General features: G+C 45.0%; 1 protein-coding gene across 1 annotated transcript in view; it reads left to right on the top strand.

Moving 5' to 3' along the window:
- The first annotated feature begins 567 nt into the window (after window positions 1-567).
- The window catches only part of RNF213 (ring finger protein 213), an 83,567-nt gene continuing 67,918 nt past the window's right edge, over window positions 568-16,216 (top strand). Inside the window, exons 1-5 of the mRNA XM_039500961.1 lie at window positions 568-737; window positions 4,792-5,066; window positions 10,075-10,797; window positions 11,606-11,790; window positions 15,942-16,100. Of these exons, the coding sequence (XP_039356895.1) occupies window positions 611-737; window positions 4,792-5,066; window positions 10,075-10,797; window positions 11,606-11,790; window positions 15,942-16,100 (1,469 nt within the window). The 5' untranslated portion in view covers window positions 568-610. The remainder of the gene's footprint in view (window positions 738-4,791; window positions 5,067-10,074; window positions 10,798-11,605; window positions 11,791-15,941; window positions 16,101-16,216) is intronic.

Raw genomic sequence — 16,216 nt, 5'->3', positions numbered from 1 at the left:
CCGAAGCAGCAGAGGTGCTCTAAACTGGATGTAGCCTGCGTCCCCGAATCAGACATTGCCTGTGGGATCCCGTACCCCATATGGTTGGTATACCAGATCTGAGCAGAGTTGGCAGATAGATCGGAGAAGGTGGGGTCCACTGGAACATGCTCAGGCCTTGCCACTTTGAGCCCAAGCCACCAAACAGGGAGGGGTGAGAACATCCTTGTCCTAGTAGCTAGGAGGTAGGGCTGGAAGAAGTCACTGGGCTTCCACTGGTGGGGTGGCTCACATGGTGTGGGGATCCCTGCTGGAAGAACCTGACCCTGGTCCTGGTCCCAAAGCAAGAGAAGTACAGAGTGGGAGGGAAGGGGGGGTAACTCAAATTTGGCCCTGAGGTGACCTCCCCCCATTGCTGCACAAACCAGATTGATTGGGGGTTGAGTGCCACTCCAGAACAAGGACACAGACAGAACTATGGACCACCTGGGAGGGTTTGAGCCAATGAGCGGGTGGAGGAGGCAGGGGGGCGGGGACGGACAAGCCCAGGAACTGGGAAAACTTGTAGAGAGAACAAAGAAAGAGCAGCGGGAAAAGTAGCAGCGCTGAGCTGGGGCAGAGAGACACCGGGATGGACGCAGGCAGAGCTGAACTAGGAGCTGCCCGGAGGAGAGACAAAAGGAGACTGTTAGGGACGCACAAGCTGGAGTTTCCAGGCCAGCTGATACCAAGCAGCAAGCAGCAGAGAGCACGGACAGGTTGGACTGACCCAAGGGTGGTGTGGTTGCAAGGCAGAGAGTTTGTGCATGTCTGGCTAGGTGTGGGGGTAGGGATGGGCTGCGCGCTGTATCAGGGCAAGGGAGTTTGTGTAACCCCTGCTAGAGATCCTGACCTGGGAATGCTCCTGGCTTTGCTGGGTTAGAGAAAAGTGTTGTGCTTTTGTAAGACATGGTACTTGTTTCAAGGGTTACCTCTGATCTCCTGGAGAGGGGTTGGAGTCTGTGCAGAGGTGTGTGGCTGGGACCTGTTCCCCAACCCTGGTAATCCCCCACCTGACAATGGGCAGGGTGAGAATCAAGTTGCCTGCCTTGTCTCTACCTTTATAGATGTCATTATTATTGTTACTTTTTACTGCGGTTGCACCCTTAGATGTGTGTTGTGTTGGGCACTGTGCAAACAAAATATATATTTTTTAATTGTTTTTTGCTGTTTCCTGCTTTAAGATTGATAGAGGAGGCCTGAAACATTCGTGCCAGAAGCTGGGAATGGGTGACAAGGGATAGATCACTTGATGATCACCTGTTCTGTTCATTCCCTCTGGGGCACCTGGCACTGGCCATTGTTAGAAGACAGGGTTCTGGGCTAGATGATCCATTGGTCTGACCCAGTATGGCCGTTCTTATGTTCTTTTTGTTTTTATTTCTGAAATTTTCTGATTGCTTTTTACTTTAGAAATATCTGGAGTGTTAAGGCTGCTCTTCATTGGTTTGGCAGGAATACACAAAGAGCTCTAATGCCTTACACTGAATGGGTGGCAGGTGTTGAATCTTTAAGCAGTTTCCTTTTCCAAATGTTAAATAATCACTGAAATTAAATAGGTGCTAATAAAACACATACTATTTTGAGCAGTCTAATTGAAAATCCCTTCTCTCTCAACTGCTCAGCTTTCAGTCCGGAGCAAATGTATCTCACCTCTGCACTAGTTGTCTGGTTATCATCATAGTGTAAAATAGTAATGGGGTTTAATTCAGGCCTCAGCCAAATGGCTTATCAATGTTTTCATTCAAATCTTCCTGCTTTAAGGTTGTTTAGATGTCATGGCACTTTGACGAGACAAAACCAATTCAGTGTATGTTTTATGAATTGTACTGAGAAGACACACAGGGAAATGTAAAGCTAACTTCTCTACAACACTAAACAATGCAATAATTAAATTGAAGTTACAGTGGAGATCAGATGAATGAATCAAGGAATTAACAGCATAAATTAAAATCAATAATTCAGTAAGAAAGTAGATTGAGACCGCTGCTTGCTCATTTATCTGGACTTTTTGAGGTTGCAGTTTGAGCTGCTAATACCCCTCAGTCTCTTGCCTGAGATCTCCCAAGTGAATCAGGGTATTGCAGCTTCGCACCGCAGCTGCATTGCGCAATCCTGGTAGAGCACGATCAAGCTTAACCTTTGGTTCACTTTTGGGGCCTTCTCTCCAACGGACTTTTCTGAGGCCACAATCCTGTTTTTCTCCTGAGCAGACGAGAGCAGGGAAACGACAGGAGATGACTCCATCAAAACCGTTACAACTCCTTATCTGGATTAACAGTTAGGGACTGACAAATGGGTCTCTGGACCTTAAGGCCTAGCCACTTCCTTGGACCTGACTTGTAGCCCATTGCCTTTTGACCTACATAATTGTCAGTGCCCCTTACTCATTCAAACCTCACATTTCAGCAAGGACACTTAGGGCAAGTCTGCACTATAAAATTAAGTCAACTGAAGTTACGTTGACTTACAGCCCCACAGTAATTAAATTGCTTTTGCATGTCCACGCTATGCTCCTTGTGTCAGTAGTGCGCGTCCTCATCAGGAGCGCTTGCACCGATTTAACGGTTAGTGTGGGGCATTGCTGGATGTCTTCTGAAAGGCAGCAACAGTCGATGTCAGCAACACAGCGTCTACACTGACACTGCGTCAACCTAACGACGTCCGCCTAGGCGCTGGGCCTCTTGTGGAGGTGGCGTTATTAAGTCGGTATAGTGGGCCAGTTACATTGGTGGGAACTGCTCTTCAGTGTAGATACTTACAGAGTTAGGTCAACATAAGCTGCTTTACATCAGCCTAACTGTAGCACAGGCCAGGCTGTAGGGCCGCACAACCCACAGTAAGAAATTACCGAACTGTCCCCTATGGTTTAACAAGGTGAAGTGAGTGAAAGGTTGTCTTGCTCTAACAAAGTCCAAAGACAAAACTGTTTCAAAGCTTCTTTTGAGATCCTGTTAATATAAAAACAATGAGGAGTCCGGTGGCACCTTAAAGACATCTCAACAGACCTGTTAGTCTTTAAGGTTCCACTGACTCCTTGTTGGTTTTTGTGGCTACAGACTAACACGGCTGCCCCTGATACTTGTTAGTATAAAGTCATTACAAAATAGATTAGATTTCAGTTGATACTTACACTACTATAGAGGCAGGTGCCCTACAGAACAAGCCTTTCAGCCGAGACAGAGGCACAGGACTTGTTTGGGATGTAAAACACAAGTGGAATGTTTCTCAGGTCCTTTCGGGCCCCCTTCACGCATCACGAAGAAGCGAACAAGGGCGCAACTGTGATTTCTATCCCACCTCCTTTGCAGGCCACCTCCTGTATTACATTTGTTGTTTAAACCCCCATTTTACTTGTAGATTTTTTTGCATTGTACTTGTTTCCTTGTTGTTGTTTTTTTGGGGGAGGGGGAGGAGATTTTATGCTTTGACTCTTGTGATTTATTTACTTTCTTCGTGTTCTCTGTGGGGCTAGATAAGCTCTTGGGCTTTGTTGGCTTTGCCTTTCATACCCACGTGCGCACACCAAGGCCCTGTTCACTTCACACTCCACAAATCTGCCCTGAGGATTATGCAGGAGGAAGCTGGTAACATCTGTGATACAATGGTGAATGCACCACTCAAGATGATGCTGCATAAAGCCATGGCACGTATGGGAAGCCAAAAGTGGGTGGTGGTGGGGATTTCTGGAACAAAAAGAAAGGAGCTGAGAGCAGTTGAAGATGATTAGAATGATGCTAACAAAGGCAGGTAAAAAAATGTGAAAAATACACAAGTTAATGATACCCTGAGCACAAAAGCACTATGAAACACAGCTGCTATAAGCAAGTATCTGGCAGTATAGGTCACAGTGTTGATTTACTACTTGTCCACTACCAGAATCAGTTCCTCCCCTGGAACCTGCAGCGCTCATGCTGTGGCAGCATCTGTGTGGTGGGATGGCAGGTGTGGGCAAAGGAGAGCTCTGAAGAGTTTTCTTGTGCCATGTATCTGACCCTATCATCCACACGCAGATTGGTTTGATTGCAAATCATGGCATGTTTCATCAGATATGTTTCTGACTTTCTTATGGACCTTTTCCCCTTCCTGTGCCTCCTGTGACAGATTTGGAGCTGCTCTGTGAAAATTGATGGACACTGTATGCTGGCCTGGTTATTGGGATGTCTGCTGTATGAATGTATTCCATTAACTCAGTAGGGGGCTCTCTGACATGTTGGCAGGAAGGAGGAGAATGGCTGGAGAAAGATAGCCACCTCTCAGCCAACACTTAAGAGTCATTAAGGGATAATGCTGGAACTATTAGCTTGAAGGTGCAGCCAGCCCTGTAACTCTGATGCTTTTGACAGGGGAGGAGGGCATATTTCTGCACTGAACAGAGGAAGGGATGCTTTGAGATTTCAGCCTCGGCGCTGAAATATACTTTCAGGACCAGCCCTCTCTAATCTCCTTTCTGGCAGTATAAGTTCAGCAGCTTGTGCTGTTTTGGTAACGTGATGCACGTGGTCTGAGAGTGGGGCTTCCAGTTGAGTCACTTTCACTGGCCCTTCTCTCTTAACCTTGGTTTAGGGCTGAGAATTGCTCCTTTCCTCCCTTCTGAGGTTATTTCCAGTGTTCTCTTCAGAAAGGGGTGTGGAAGCAATGTTCATGTCTCAGTCAATGCATTTAATCAGCATTTGTGATTTCCCTTCTTCCTTTCCCCCACTCCGGTTGAGAATTACATTTTGTCTCCTCCTTGTTTCCTCACTGTAAAATTAATAGAGAACTTTCTCTCAGTTGTAGGAAGTGGAGATGTAAAGCCAGCTCCAGTCCCTGAGTGGGAAGTGGAGAGTGGGAGAGAACTGAAGGTAGAGGGCGCCTTCTCAGTGCCAGCTGCTGATGGACAACCACTGACCAAAGAAACACAGGGAAAGCCAGGAGAGCTGCTGTCACACAGCTTGGGGACTCAAAGCGGTGTCTCAAAGAAGAAAGTGAGTATGTCGGAATGCGCTGGTGCAGCCTATGTACTGTGCAGAGACCTTGAGGAAACTTCCCATTTCCCTGCAGTATTGGAGTGAGTAAGGACACCAGGTGCCAAGCAGCATGATCCAAGCAAATAACTCCTCTGCTTTCTCTCTCATTTACAGAATGAGGCACCTATTACTAATGCTTTTTGCTCAGGGTCTGGAACCACTAACTGCATTTTTTTTAAAGGAAATCTGATACATATTTTAATATCATAGATTTTGTAGTAAATGGTGTCTCAGCATATGTCGCTGAGATACTGAATCATACAGCTTCCCCTAACTATGTTTCCAGCAATAATAGAATCAATAAATGATACAGGAAAGCTTCAGGATTAGAAATCTGGCTGTCCCAAGTCGATAGCTGCTTGTTAGGGGATTTGTCAGCCAATGCTGCTACGTTAGGCTGGGTCTGCACTAGAAACCTTTGCCAGTATAATAATGTTGCGTAGGGATATGATCTTTCTGATATGTGTGTACCAACAAAAGCCCTAGGGTAGACATGGTTATGCCAGCCAACAATGCTTTTGACGCTGTAGCTTACTTTTTTCAGGGAACTGGTGTAAGAAGCTATACCAGCAATAGCACTCTTTGCTGGTATTGTATAGCAAAACCTTTCTCATGTGGACAAGTCCTTTAATGTCTGATTCTCATATTGCTGAAAACTTTAAATGCTTGGGAAAACAGATTCTCAGAGTTACTTGGATTTCAAATCCTCTTTTATCACAACTTATAGCAGAGGACTTAAAAAAAATTGTTCCAAGCTGCCTCTTTCTTTAATGGTGACTTCATAACGCTGACAGCTTTATTAAATTCCAGAATATTCTAATTGAGATCCCCAAGACATTTAAAGAAAAAACCCAACATGCCTCTGTCTTCAGTTTTGTGTGAGTTAACAAAATCTCTCGTGAACATAGTAGCTGTAAAGTTTCTATCATCATCAGAATTTTTCTAGATTCTAATTAATATTTTATGGTAACTTATCTCATTCAAAGAATTGGAGCTTCATGTGGTAAACATTGCCTCACAATTATTACACAACAAACAATACTTACACAACAGTAGACAATAAACCATTGTGTGAAATGTCATACACCAGAATATATGTGGAGGGATGAACAGGGAACTTATTTTGTACTATAATTTTGGCAGAAATACCTACAGTTATGCATTTTTGTCACTGGCATAGTACGTTCCCTAATTTTATTGTGGTGTGGTCGGTGTGTGTTTGGGTGTTTTGGGTTTTGTTGTTGTTTTTAAAGCTGTAACTTCCAGCAGTGTGATTTTTGTATGTAGATAAGTGAAGATGACAACAGCTAAACAAATTTCACTGAGACTTGTGAACTGCCCACTTAAAACCTGGGCTTTTTGTGATGGTCGGAGAGCAATACACTCGCAGGGTGAAATTCATCCAATGCGGAGTGTAGCCCATAGGGCTAGCCTGCTGGTTTGCTTTATTCTATCCTGCCTGTTAGTTACTGGTTTGCTCGTTTGGTTGTATTTTGTTTGGTTTACTCTGTTGTGTTTGGCTGTAACGCAAGGAGCCCACAGGTCTGTATCCTGTATGATTGGTTTCAGCAATCTTGCATCTGAAGAAGTGGGTATTCACCCACGAAAGCTCATGCTGCAGAACGTCTGTTAGTCTATAAGGTGCCACAGAATTCTTTGTTGGTTTCAGCAAGTTAGCATATGTATGGTGAAGTAGGCTTGTGACCTTTGGCATAGATAAATGGCCTAACAGTCACCCCTTAGGCCTGGTCTACAGTGTGTGCGCGTGCGCGCGCATGTGTCTAAGTTACGCAACTTCAGCTACGTGAATAACGTAGCTGAAGTCAACGTACTTAGATCCACTTACCGCGGTGTCTTCACTGCAGTAAAGTCAATGGCTGACGCTCTCCCATCAACTCTAGACTAGACGCGATAAATCGACCCCTGCTGGATCAGTTGCTGCCCATAATGTAGACAAGCTCTTAGACATGTCTACTGAAGAGTAGGAGTCGGAACTCAGTGGTAAACAGTGACCACAGGGAACATTGCAGGAACGTGGATGTAACAACCATAAACCAGTTCAGGCAAGAAGTGGCAGGTCTGAGAATGAGCTAATTGGCATTAATATGTATAAATATGTTAGGCTACAGAATAAGTGCACCCCAATATTATGTGGGTGAGGAAGTTAGACTTGGGCCTGGAAGGTTGGGCATTGGCATGAATATTCATGATAGTGCTCAGGCCCTATAAAGGGCAAACCACCACCTGGAATTATTATTCTGTTACTTTTTCCTCTTCTTTTGAGTTTTAGCCTTTTCCTTTATCTTTGAGTCTTTCAGCTGTTGATTGTTAACTTAGCTACTCAGCATTTGACCCTTCAGTTCTATTAGTCACCATCAGTCTTGGGCACGGAGCAGTCTGGACCGTCGGACCCATTTGGCAAAAGAATGGCCATACTGGGTCAAACCAGAGGTCCATCTAGCCCAGTATCCCATCTTCAGACAGTGGCCAATGCCAGGTGCTCCAAAGGGAATGAACAGAACAGGTGATCATCAAGTGATCCATCCCCTGTCGCCCATTCCCAGCTTCTGGCAAACACAGGCTAGGGACACCATCTCTGTTAACACCCCTGTAGTCATAGGATAAAATGGGATGTTAGTTACAGATTGTTTTACCATAATAAGCCATAAATCCATGGGAGCGACATGTCTACAACAACGCTGCATACACGTATTTCCATTGTCACTTTGGTTCCTGTAGGGACTGCGGTGCCAGATTCCTTGCACAGTCTCTCCTTCTCCAGTGTCGCATGTTGGTAAGCGAAGTGGTAGTTGGAGAGGGTATGCTTTCTCCCCGCCCCCAAGTCTCACGCACTCACCGGATAATGTTCATAAGGAGCAGCAGGAGGAAAATCTGACTTGTTTCAAGTAGGGAAAATAGAGAAATAATTTTATTAAAAATTGCCCGTGCCATAAACTAAAAATGCAAGCTGCAAATAAACACTGCAGTGTAAAGTACTGCTCACCCTACCCTGACAGATAAATATTGATTAGCGATTATATCTCACTTCCTGATCTCTCTGAAAGTGAAGCCATTTTTCAACAGACAGCAAAAACTGCAAGCGGTGTAGTCTGGAGTGAGTTGGATGATGCTAATCCCCTTTCCAGAAAGAGGAGAAAGGAGAAACCAGTCCAGTTTGAGGATAGCAGCCCATCTCCTACAAGTCCACAGCAGGTAGCTCTCATGAGTAGTTCCTCTACCCGGAGCAGCCTAAGCAAGCGCATCGCCCTGAAGCCCCAGTTACTAGCACAGGTGTCTGTTCTGGGTCCGCAGTTGGATGCCAGCCTGAAGTGATTAAACTTAATAACTGCTGTCAGCAGCTCCTGAATGGTCCCTGCCTGACGCATTGGGCAGAGCCAGTGTCTCTGTAATCCCTGTGTATACGGAGTTCTGAATCTGGAACCAGTCTCTGGTCACAATCTCTGTGCTGGCAAATGAGGTGGATGGATTTGTTGTTTCTCTCCTTTCATCACATAGCTCGAAGTCTTTCCCGCCTCCAGCTTAACAGGGTGCTTTGTAGTAGCTGTCCATGTCTGTCCACATTCACCATTGCTCTCCCGCTGTTCTTTGTGCTTGGTTACCTGCGACCCGGCTGTATGCTCATCGGAGTGACAATCTGAAGCATGAGGTGGGAAGACCTTTTGGTTTTTTTTCCCACCTGCCTGAGTTTAAAACCAGCAAATACGGTGAATCTGGCCTGGGTTTGATAATTTTGACTGGCAGGTGGGTGAGAAAGCCAGCCAATCAGTTTTGGAAGAGGCCGTAAGAGGCTTCTCAGCCAGGAAGAGCCTGGCTTCAGGGAAACCCACAGATATCACACACTTACTTCCAGCTAGTGTGTCCTTTCCATTGCTCCAAGCACTTTCATCTCACCAGAACCATTCTTGTGTGTTGTGAAACAGCCTTTTATTTCGTGTTCTCAGTCGGGGGCATTGAACAGAATGTGCAAAATTCTTTAGTTTGATACTTGTGAGAGTGACACTGCTACTTTGCGGTAGCAGCAGTTAAAACTGTTCTAAGAATTTTTGTATCAGATTTGGTAATAGGTAATAAGGTAATAATTGGAGATATACCAATCTCCTAGAACTGGAAGGGACCTTGAAAAGTCATCTAGTCCAGCCCCCTGCCTTCACTAGCAGGACCAATTTTTGCCCCAGATCCCTAAGTGGCCTCCTCAAGGATTGAACTCACAACCCTGGGTTTAGCAGGCCAGTGCTCAAACCACTGAGCTATCCCTCCCCCCCAGGAGGGGGAGGAGGGAGGGGAGGGATAGGTTTCTTTATCAGTAAGAGGGTGGGGGGGAAGGCTTTCCTGCCTACACACAGCCCCCTCCTTACATTGCCTGGACCCTCGATTTCACCTTCCCCGAGGAGTGAAATACTCTAGTAAATACAACCAGCTGTAATGATGGAGCAAGTGAGAAGCTGGCAGGAAGGCTTAGACAGTGTCCTTTTCACAGCATCATAATATTATACATTTTATACAGAACTTTTCATTCTGACGGTTTTCCCCCAAAGACCTTTACCAACCATAGATACAGGACTCCCTTCCTCATTCATGAAATGTAGCAGCCTCTGAGCTGGATTATATATAAAACAGCGATTCTGTACCTGCAAGAGTGTAGGACATAAAGTCAGGAAGAGTAGTAGCCACTTAAAATAGCAGTGCTTAGGTCAAATGCAGTTACCTAGTTTAGAATTTGGTTAGGACTCGCTTAGTTTTAAGTAGCTCACACAAAGCATTTTCCTTCTCTCTGAACTAAGGTAGGATTTTATTTTTCCCCCTCCTGTTTCCCTTTGCCTTTAAAATCAGAAAGTGATGGCATAAGCAAGGATGTTTTAGGGGCTGGGGTTGGAGTATGACAGAGACGGACCAGTTATTCTGTCTCCACCTACGAGGGACACAGGGATTGAGGACATACCAACTATGTTAAGGGAAGCAGTGAATACAGGATTTCCCCACTATGAGTAAGCGAGGATGTGTGTGTGTTTTTTACTTCCCTACATAGAAAAAGAGAAAGAGGAATAAGAGTAAGAAGAATCCTTCCGACTCTGAGATGCAGGACTCTTTGACCTCTGTAAGTTCAGCACCTTGTAGTCTGGACTCTTCTTTGAGCTCAGAATTGGCTGGTGCAAAAAATCCAACACAAGAAAGCCAAATCCAAGAGAATGAAGTGGCCAAAGCAGAGGCTGAGTCATCTCCCTGTAACAACGAAAGTCAGATTAAAAGTGACCATTCCTTATGCCCCTTGGGAAGTGAGGGTCAAAGTCCAGAGACGATTGTGGAAGACAATCCCAGCAGCAGTGACACCAGGCACCAGTCAGTGCAGAATGGTACCAATGATGAGCTTGCTCAGTCTGCAGGCTCCAGAGCTGCAGAAGAGAAGATGGAAGATGAAAGTTCCCCAAGTGATGGACAGATGGCCAGAGAAAATAAGGGATCCGACAAGAAAGAAAGAGAGAGCAGCCCCGCTGAAGTTGACCAGCCTTCAGGAAATAGATCAGATACCCAGACATCAGGGGGAGCCAGCGATGCACTGGCTTCCAAAGAGGGAGAGAGTGTGTCCTTAGGGTTTTGCTCCAATATGGAAGCACCTGCAAGTAAGGATTCAAATTCTGATGCAAACCATCAAAGTCAGAAGAAGAAAGTCTCCTTTCCTGAAGCTGAAACAACACGGAGCAGGAAAGTCGAACAAGAGAGCAAGCAGCAAGCAAGTGCTCCAGTTTCAAAGGTAAACTGCCAAATAACCATGTAATTATGTTGGAATAAGTTTCCTTCTTTTGAACTTTGAAATGGTTACTGCAGTAAAATGAAGCCTGTTCGTTTCTGCCACCCCAGTCGAACAACCCGAGGAAGTAGGGGGCGCTTTGCAGCATCTTGCCAGTCTGTTTGCACAGGTGTGTCTCACATCTGTGAACTCCTCTGTTCACCTTTGGTTAGTTCCAGGGGTGGAAGAGTTGCCCTTAGTACAAGACTAGCTATACTACGGTAGTCCAAGTGCCTCTCCATTGCTGGGTGATTTACTAACCCATCTTGGGGTTAAGTCTCCTCCCCTCTCCAAAGCCCCCCATTGGGTTCAGCTTGATCTCTGAGCAGAACTTTATTCAGTGAAATGAGTGTAATTTTCGGCATTGCTCTTGTCAGTTTTCTCTCTGTTGTTAATGAAGTGGGTACAGCTGTTAAATGGCTCAGAATCCCTGTCAGTTTTTCCCCACAGAACCTGAAAAACACGTTGTATTGAACTTTATCTCATGATCAGAGCACTCTTGCAGCTCTGGCTGTTAGTTGGTCAGAAGATTCACCCTCGTTTCCTCTGGCCCTGGGGAGTGACAAACTGACCAGTCTGTGGAACTGAACCCAGCCCTGGTGCAGAACACTAAACGCAGGCCCAACTGAATCAGTTTTGAATTGGGTTGTTTGACATGCAACATCATATTTTAGATATCGCATGCTACCTTGAACAAATCCGGTTGGTTTCTATTAACGTCGTGTCTTTGAAATTCACTGCTTTTGATTCATTCTATGCGTTTGTGTCACAGAACATGGAAGCGGAAACCAAAGGAACCCCAAGAAAGGGGACACCTGAAGAAATGGAAAAGACAAATCAAACAAAGGCGATTGAAGCTCCTAAAAAAGATTATGCATCAGCTGTTTCAGGCAATAATAAGAAGGACAAGAAGCAGCAGAAAAATCAGGAAGCCAATGCAAATAGAATTAAGCCAAGGTAGAGTATACCCTCTTTTAAAGAGCTGTTGAAAGTAATGAGGACCAGCCAGTAGCTGCTATTGGGTAATTGTAGATGGGTTCTCTTCCATTTCAGCATAGACTAGGCTTAAAATAAAAGCTTCCTAGTGTTTTAATTATTCACAACTTTGCAAGCCAAGTGGCTGATTTTGGGGAGGGTGGGGGGTGTCTGCTTTTGCACTTCATGGAGTTACGCCAAGGCAGGGCTGGCTCCAGGCACCAGCTGAGCAAGCTCATGCTTGGGGCGGCAGATTCTATGGGGCGGCATTCTGCCCAAACCTAGGGCGGCACGGCCGCTTATTATTATTATTATTTTTTTTTTTTGTTCGCTGCTCTGGCTGGGAGGGGAGCGCCCTGCAGCAAACTTGGAAGGATGCGGGCTGCCCTGCCCTCCCTGCCGACTGGAGCGGAGTGGAGCCCTCCCGGCAGGCGGCACAACGGTTGGGGCTGCGAGGCGAGCGCCCTGCTGAAGCACTGTCTGCCCCCCTTCTTTCTCTCTCCCCCGCTCCCTCCCCCGCCCCTCCACTAGATCGGGCGGCACTCTGCAGCACAGGGAGTCCCCTGGCTCCGGCCACCCTGTAGGTTTTTTTGTTTTGTTTTTCCCCTGATTTTCCATCTGCGCCATTGTTTCTCCGCCCACCCCCCGCTTTGCCACTCCAGCCGCGCCGTGTTCTCCCCCCCCCCCTTTGCCGCTCCAGCCGTGTCATTTTTTTTCTCCCCTGCTTTGCTGCTCCGGTGACCCTGCCCCCCTCCTTTTTTGCTTGTGGTGGCAAAAACGCCAGAACCGGCCCTGCACCGAGGGGAGGGGTTCTCCCATTGCTGTAGGTGATCCTCCTCCGTTACAGGCGGTAGCTAGGTCGACAGAAGAATTCTCTTGTCAAACTAGCACTGTCTATTATGGGGACTTAGGTCAGCTTAACTACCTTGCTCAGAGTGACATAGCTGGGTCAGTCTATTTTTCTGTTGTAGACCAGCCCTTAGATTCAGTGAGGTGGAAAGATACGAGAAGGTTGTTCCAGATGGGAGAAACTACAGAGGAAGGGTTCTCTCACCAGCAGTGGTGAGATTACAGGGAGGAGGCAGTTGCTAGATGAGCAGAGTTAGCAGGAAGGTGATTAGAGAGAGACAGGATCTGTGAGGTAGGCAGGAAGTGGTCCATGAAGAGAGTCTTAAATAAGCAGGGCAGTTTTTCAAGTGGATTTTTCAATTAAACCAATAGGGAGCCCTTGAAGTTGCTTGAGGAGTGATGTTCTGTGGTCGGATTTCTTGGTACATGAAAAGGAATGGGCAGTAGCATTATTCTTCACATGCAAGAATCTGGACAGCTGGGACTTGAGGTGTCCAGATAGAAGGGATTGCACTTGTCAGGGTGAGAGTGGATGAAGGCACCAGTGACTCTTTCCTTACAGGCAGTCAAAGCTGTGGCAAACAGCAACATTGTCGTGGTTCGGTGGTTGGCAGATTGCAGAGAGCAAGAGATGAGGGAAAGAGAAATATGTCAGGGTCAAGAATGATGCAGAGCAATGTAGGGATATAGCTGTATGTTTATGACACCTCCTAAGGGTAGCATGAAATCCCTCCTTTATCTATAAGGGGTTAAGAAGCTCAGATAACCTGGTTGGCACCTGACCAAAAGGACCAATAAGGAAGGAAGATACTTTCAAATCTGGGGGGGATGGGGAGGGAGGTTTTGTTTGTGCTCTTTGTTTGTTCTCTCTCTGGATGAGAGAGGGACCAGGCAGGAAAAACATCTTCTAAAAACCTACCTGAAATGAGCATCTAAGATTACAAAAAATTGTAAGTAAAGGCAAGGAATGTGTTAGATTATCTTTTGTTTTAGCTTGTGAATTTTCCCTATGCTAAGAGGGAGTTTTATTCCTGTTTCTTGTAACTTTGAAGCTAAGCCTAGAGGGGAATCCTCTGTATTAACATTTTTTTTATTACCCTGTAAAGTTACCTTCCATCCTGATTTTGTAGATGTGATTCTTTTACCTTTTAATAAAATTCTTCTTTTAAGAACCTGATTGATTTTCAGTGTCCTAAAAACCCAGGGATTTGGTCTGTGCTCACATTGTACCAATTGGTGAGGATATTATTCTCAAGCCTCCCCAGGAAAGGGGATGAAAGGGTTTGGGGGAATATTTTGGGGAAACAGGAACTCTAAGTGGCCCTTTTCCTGAATCTTTGTTTAAATCACTTGGTGGTGGCAGCAATACCGTCCAAGGACAAGGAAAGGATTTGTGCCTTGAGAAAGTTTTAACCTAAGCTGGTAGAAATAAGTGTAGGGAGTCTTTCATGTGGGTCCTTTGAAGGGGTCAACAAACATGTGGACAAGGGGGATCCGGTGGACATAGTGTACTTAGATTTCCAGAAAGCCTTTGACAAGGTCCCTCACCAAAGGCTGTTACGTAAATTAAGCTGTCATGGGATAAAAGGAAAGGTCCTTTCATGGATTGAGAACTGGTTAAAGGACAGGGAACAAAGAGTAGGAATTAATGGTAAATTCTCAGAATGGAGAGGGGTAACTAGTGGTGTTCCCCAAGGGTCAGTCCTAGGACCAATCCTATTCAATTTATTCATAAATGATCTGGAGAAAGGGTAAACAGTGAAGTGGCAAAGTTTGCAGATGATACTAAACTACTCAAGATAGTTAAGACCAAAGCAGATTGTGAAGAACTTCAAAAAGATCTCACAAAACTAAGTGATTGGGCAACAAAATGACAAATGAAATTTAATGTGGATAAATGTAAAGTAATGCACATTGGAAAAAATAACCCCAACTATACATACAACATGATGGGGGCTAATTTAGCTACAACGAGTCAGAAAAAAGATCTTGGATAGTTCTCTGAAGATGTCCACACAGTGTGCAGAGGCGGTCAAAAAAGCAAACAGGATGTTAGGAATCATTAAAAAGGGGATAGAGAATAAGACTGAGAATATATTATTGCCCTTATATAAATCCATGGTACGCCCACATCTCGAATACTGTGTACAGATGTGGTCTCCTCACCTCAAAAAAGATATTCTAGCACTAGAAAAGGTTCAGAAAAGAGCAACTAAAATGATTAGAGGTTTAGAGAGGGTCCCATATGAGGAAAGATTAAAGAGGCTAGGACTCTTCAGTTTGGAAAAGAGAAGACTAAGGGGGGACATGATAGAGGTATATAAAATCATGAGTGATGTTGAGAAAGTGGATAAGGAAAAGTTATTTACTTATTCCCATAATACAAGAACTAGGGGTCACCAAATGAAATTAATAGGCAGCAGGTTTAAAACAAATAAAAGGAAGTTCTTCTTCACGCAGCGCACAGTCAACTTGTGGAACTCCTTACCAGAGGAGGTTGTGAAGGCTAGGACTATAACAATGTTTAAAAGGGGACTGGATAAATTCATGGTGGCTAAGTCCATAAATGGCTATTACCCAGGATGGGTAAGAATGGTGTCCCTAGCCTCTGTTAGTCAGAGGATGGAGATGGATGGCAGGAGAGAGATCACTTGATCATTGCCTGTTAGGTTCACTCCCTCAGGGGCACCTGGCATTGGCCACTGTCGGTAGACAGATACTGGGCTAGATGGACCTTTGGTCTGACCCGGTACGGCCTTTCTTATGTTCTTATGTCCTCACTTCTGTACCCCAGAGTTCAGAATGGGGAGGGAACCCTGACCGGAGGTATATGAGGTGGGGTTTTTTTTGTTTTTTTTTGTTTTTGTTTTTTGAGTGTGCTGCTTCATCAGAAGTGGTCTTGCTGTATTTCATGGGAGCAATATTTTGCATCCAAAATGTTGGTGTATATAATCGCTGGTGTGTAATCAGAGGTTACATCCCAGACTGTTTCCCATCAGACAGTTACTAGTTAGGTTACAGGAGTGTGTTCTCTGTCAAATAGAAAGTTTCTTTCCTAATTTTTAATCTTTGTATGTGATGCTCACTTTGCTAGGAGAATACTATGTATTGGCCTTCATATCTGGCCAGGTGGGAAGGAGTTTGCACTGAAACTGGTATTAATGCAACTCATGGAGTTGCTACAAATATGCAAGCAAACAGCTGTTGGCTTTCATGCATTCATTTTGTTAAATTACACTAAATATTTAAATAGTATTTTAACTTTATTTTCTCTGTCATTACAGTCAGGTGAATCTTGGAGAGGGTGTCACAGTGTATTTCCATGCAATATTGTCTAAAGACTTTAAGCTAGATCCTAATCAGCATAAAGTGTTCATCAGGGCACAAGGCATTTCAGGATATGTGAATTGGAAGGATAACATCTGTGAGTTGACCTGCACAAAGTAAGTACTTTTCTGTAAGTTCCAACACTGCTTAATTTTAATTCGGGCCTCTTATTTGAACTACTTGCCTCACAATAACCAGAATGCGACAGACATAGTTGTGGTATTTTGTCTCT

This window comes from Mauremys reevesii, linkage group 15, assembly GCF_016161935.1.
Source record: "Mauremys reevesii isolate NIE-2019 linkage group 15, ASM1616193v1, whole genome shotgun sequence".
NCBI lineage: Eukaryota > Metazoa > Chordata > Testudines > Geoemydidae > Mauremys > Mauremys reevesii.
Note: the sequence above shows the minus strand (reverse complement) of the source record. Positions and strands in the feature narration are given on the sequence as shown.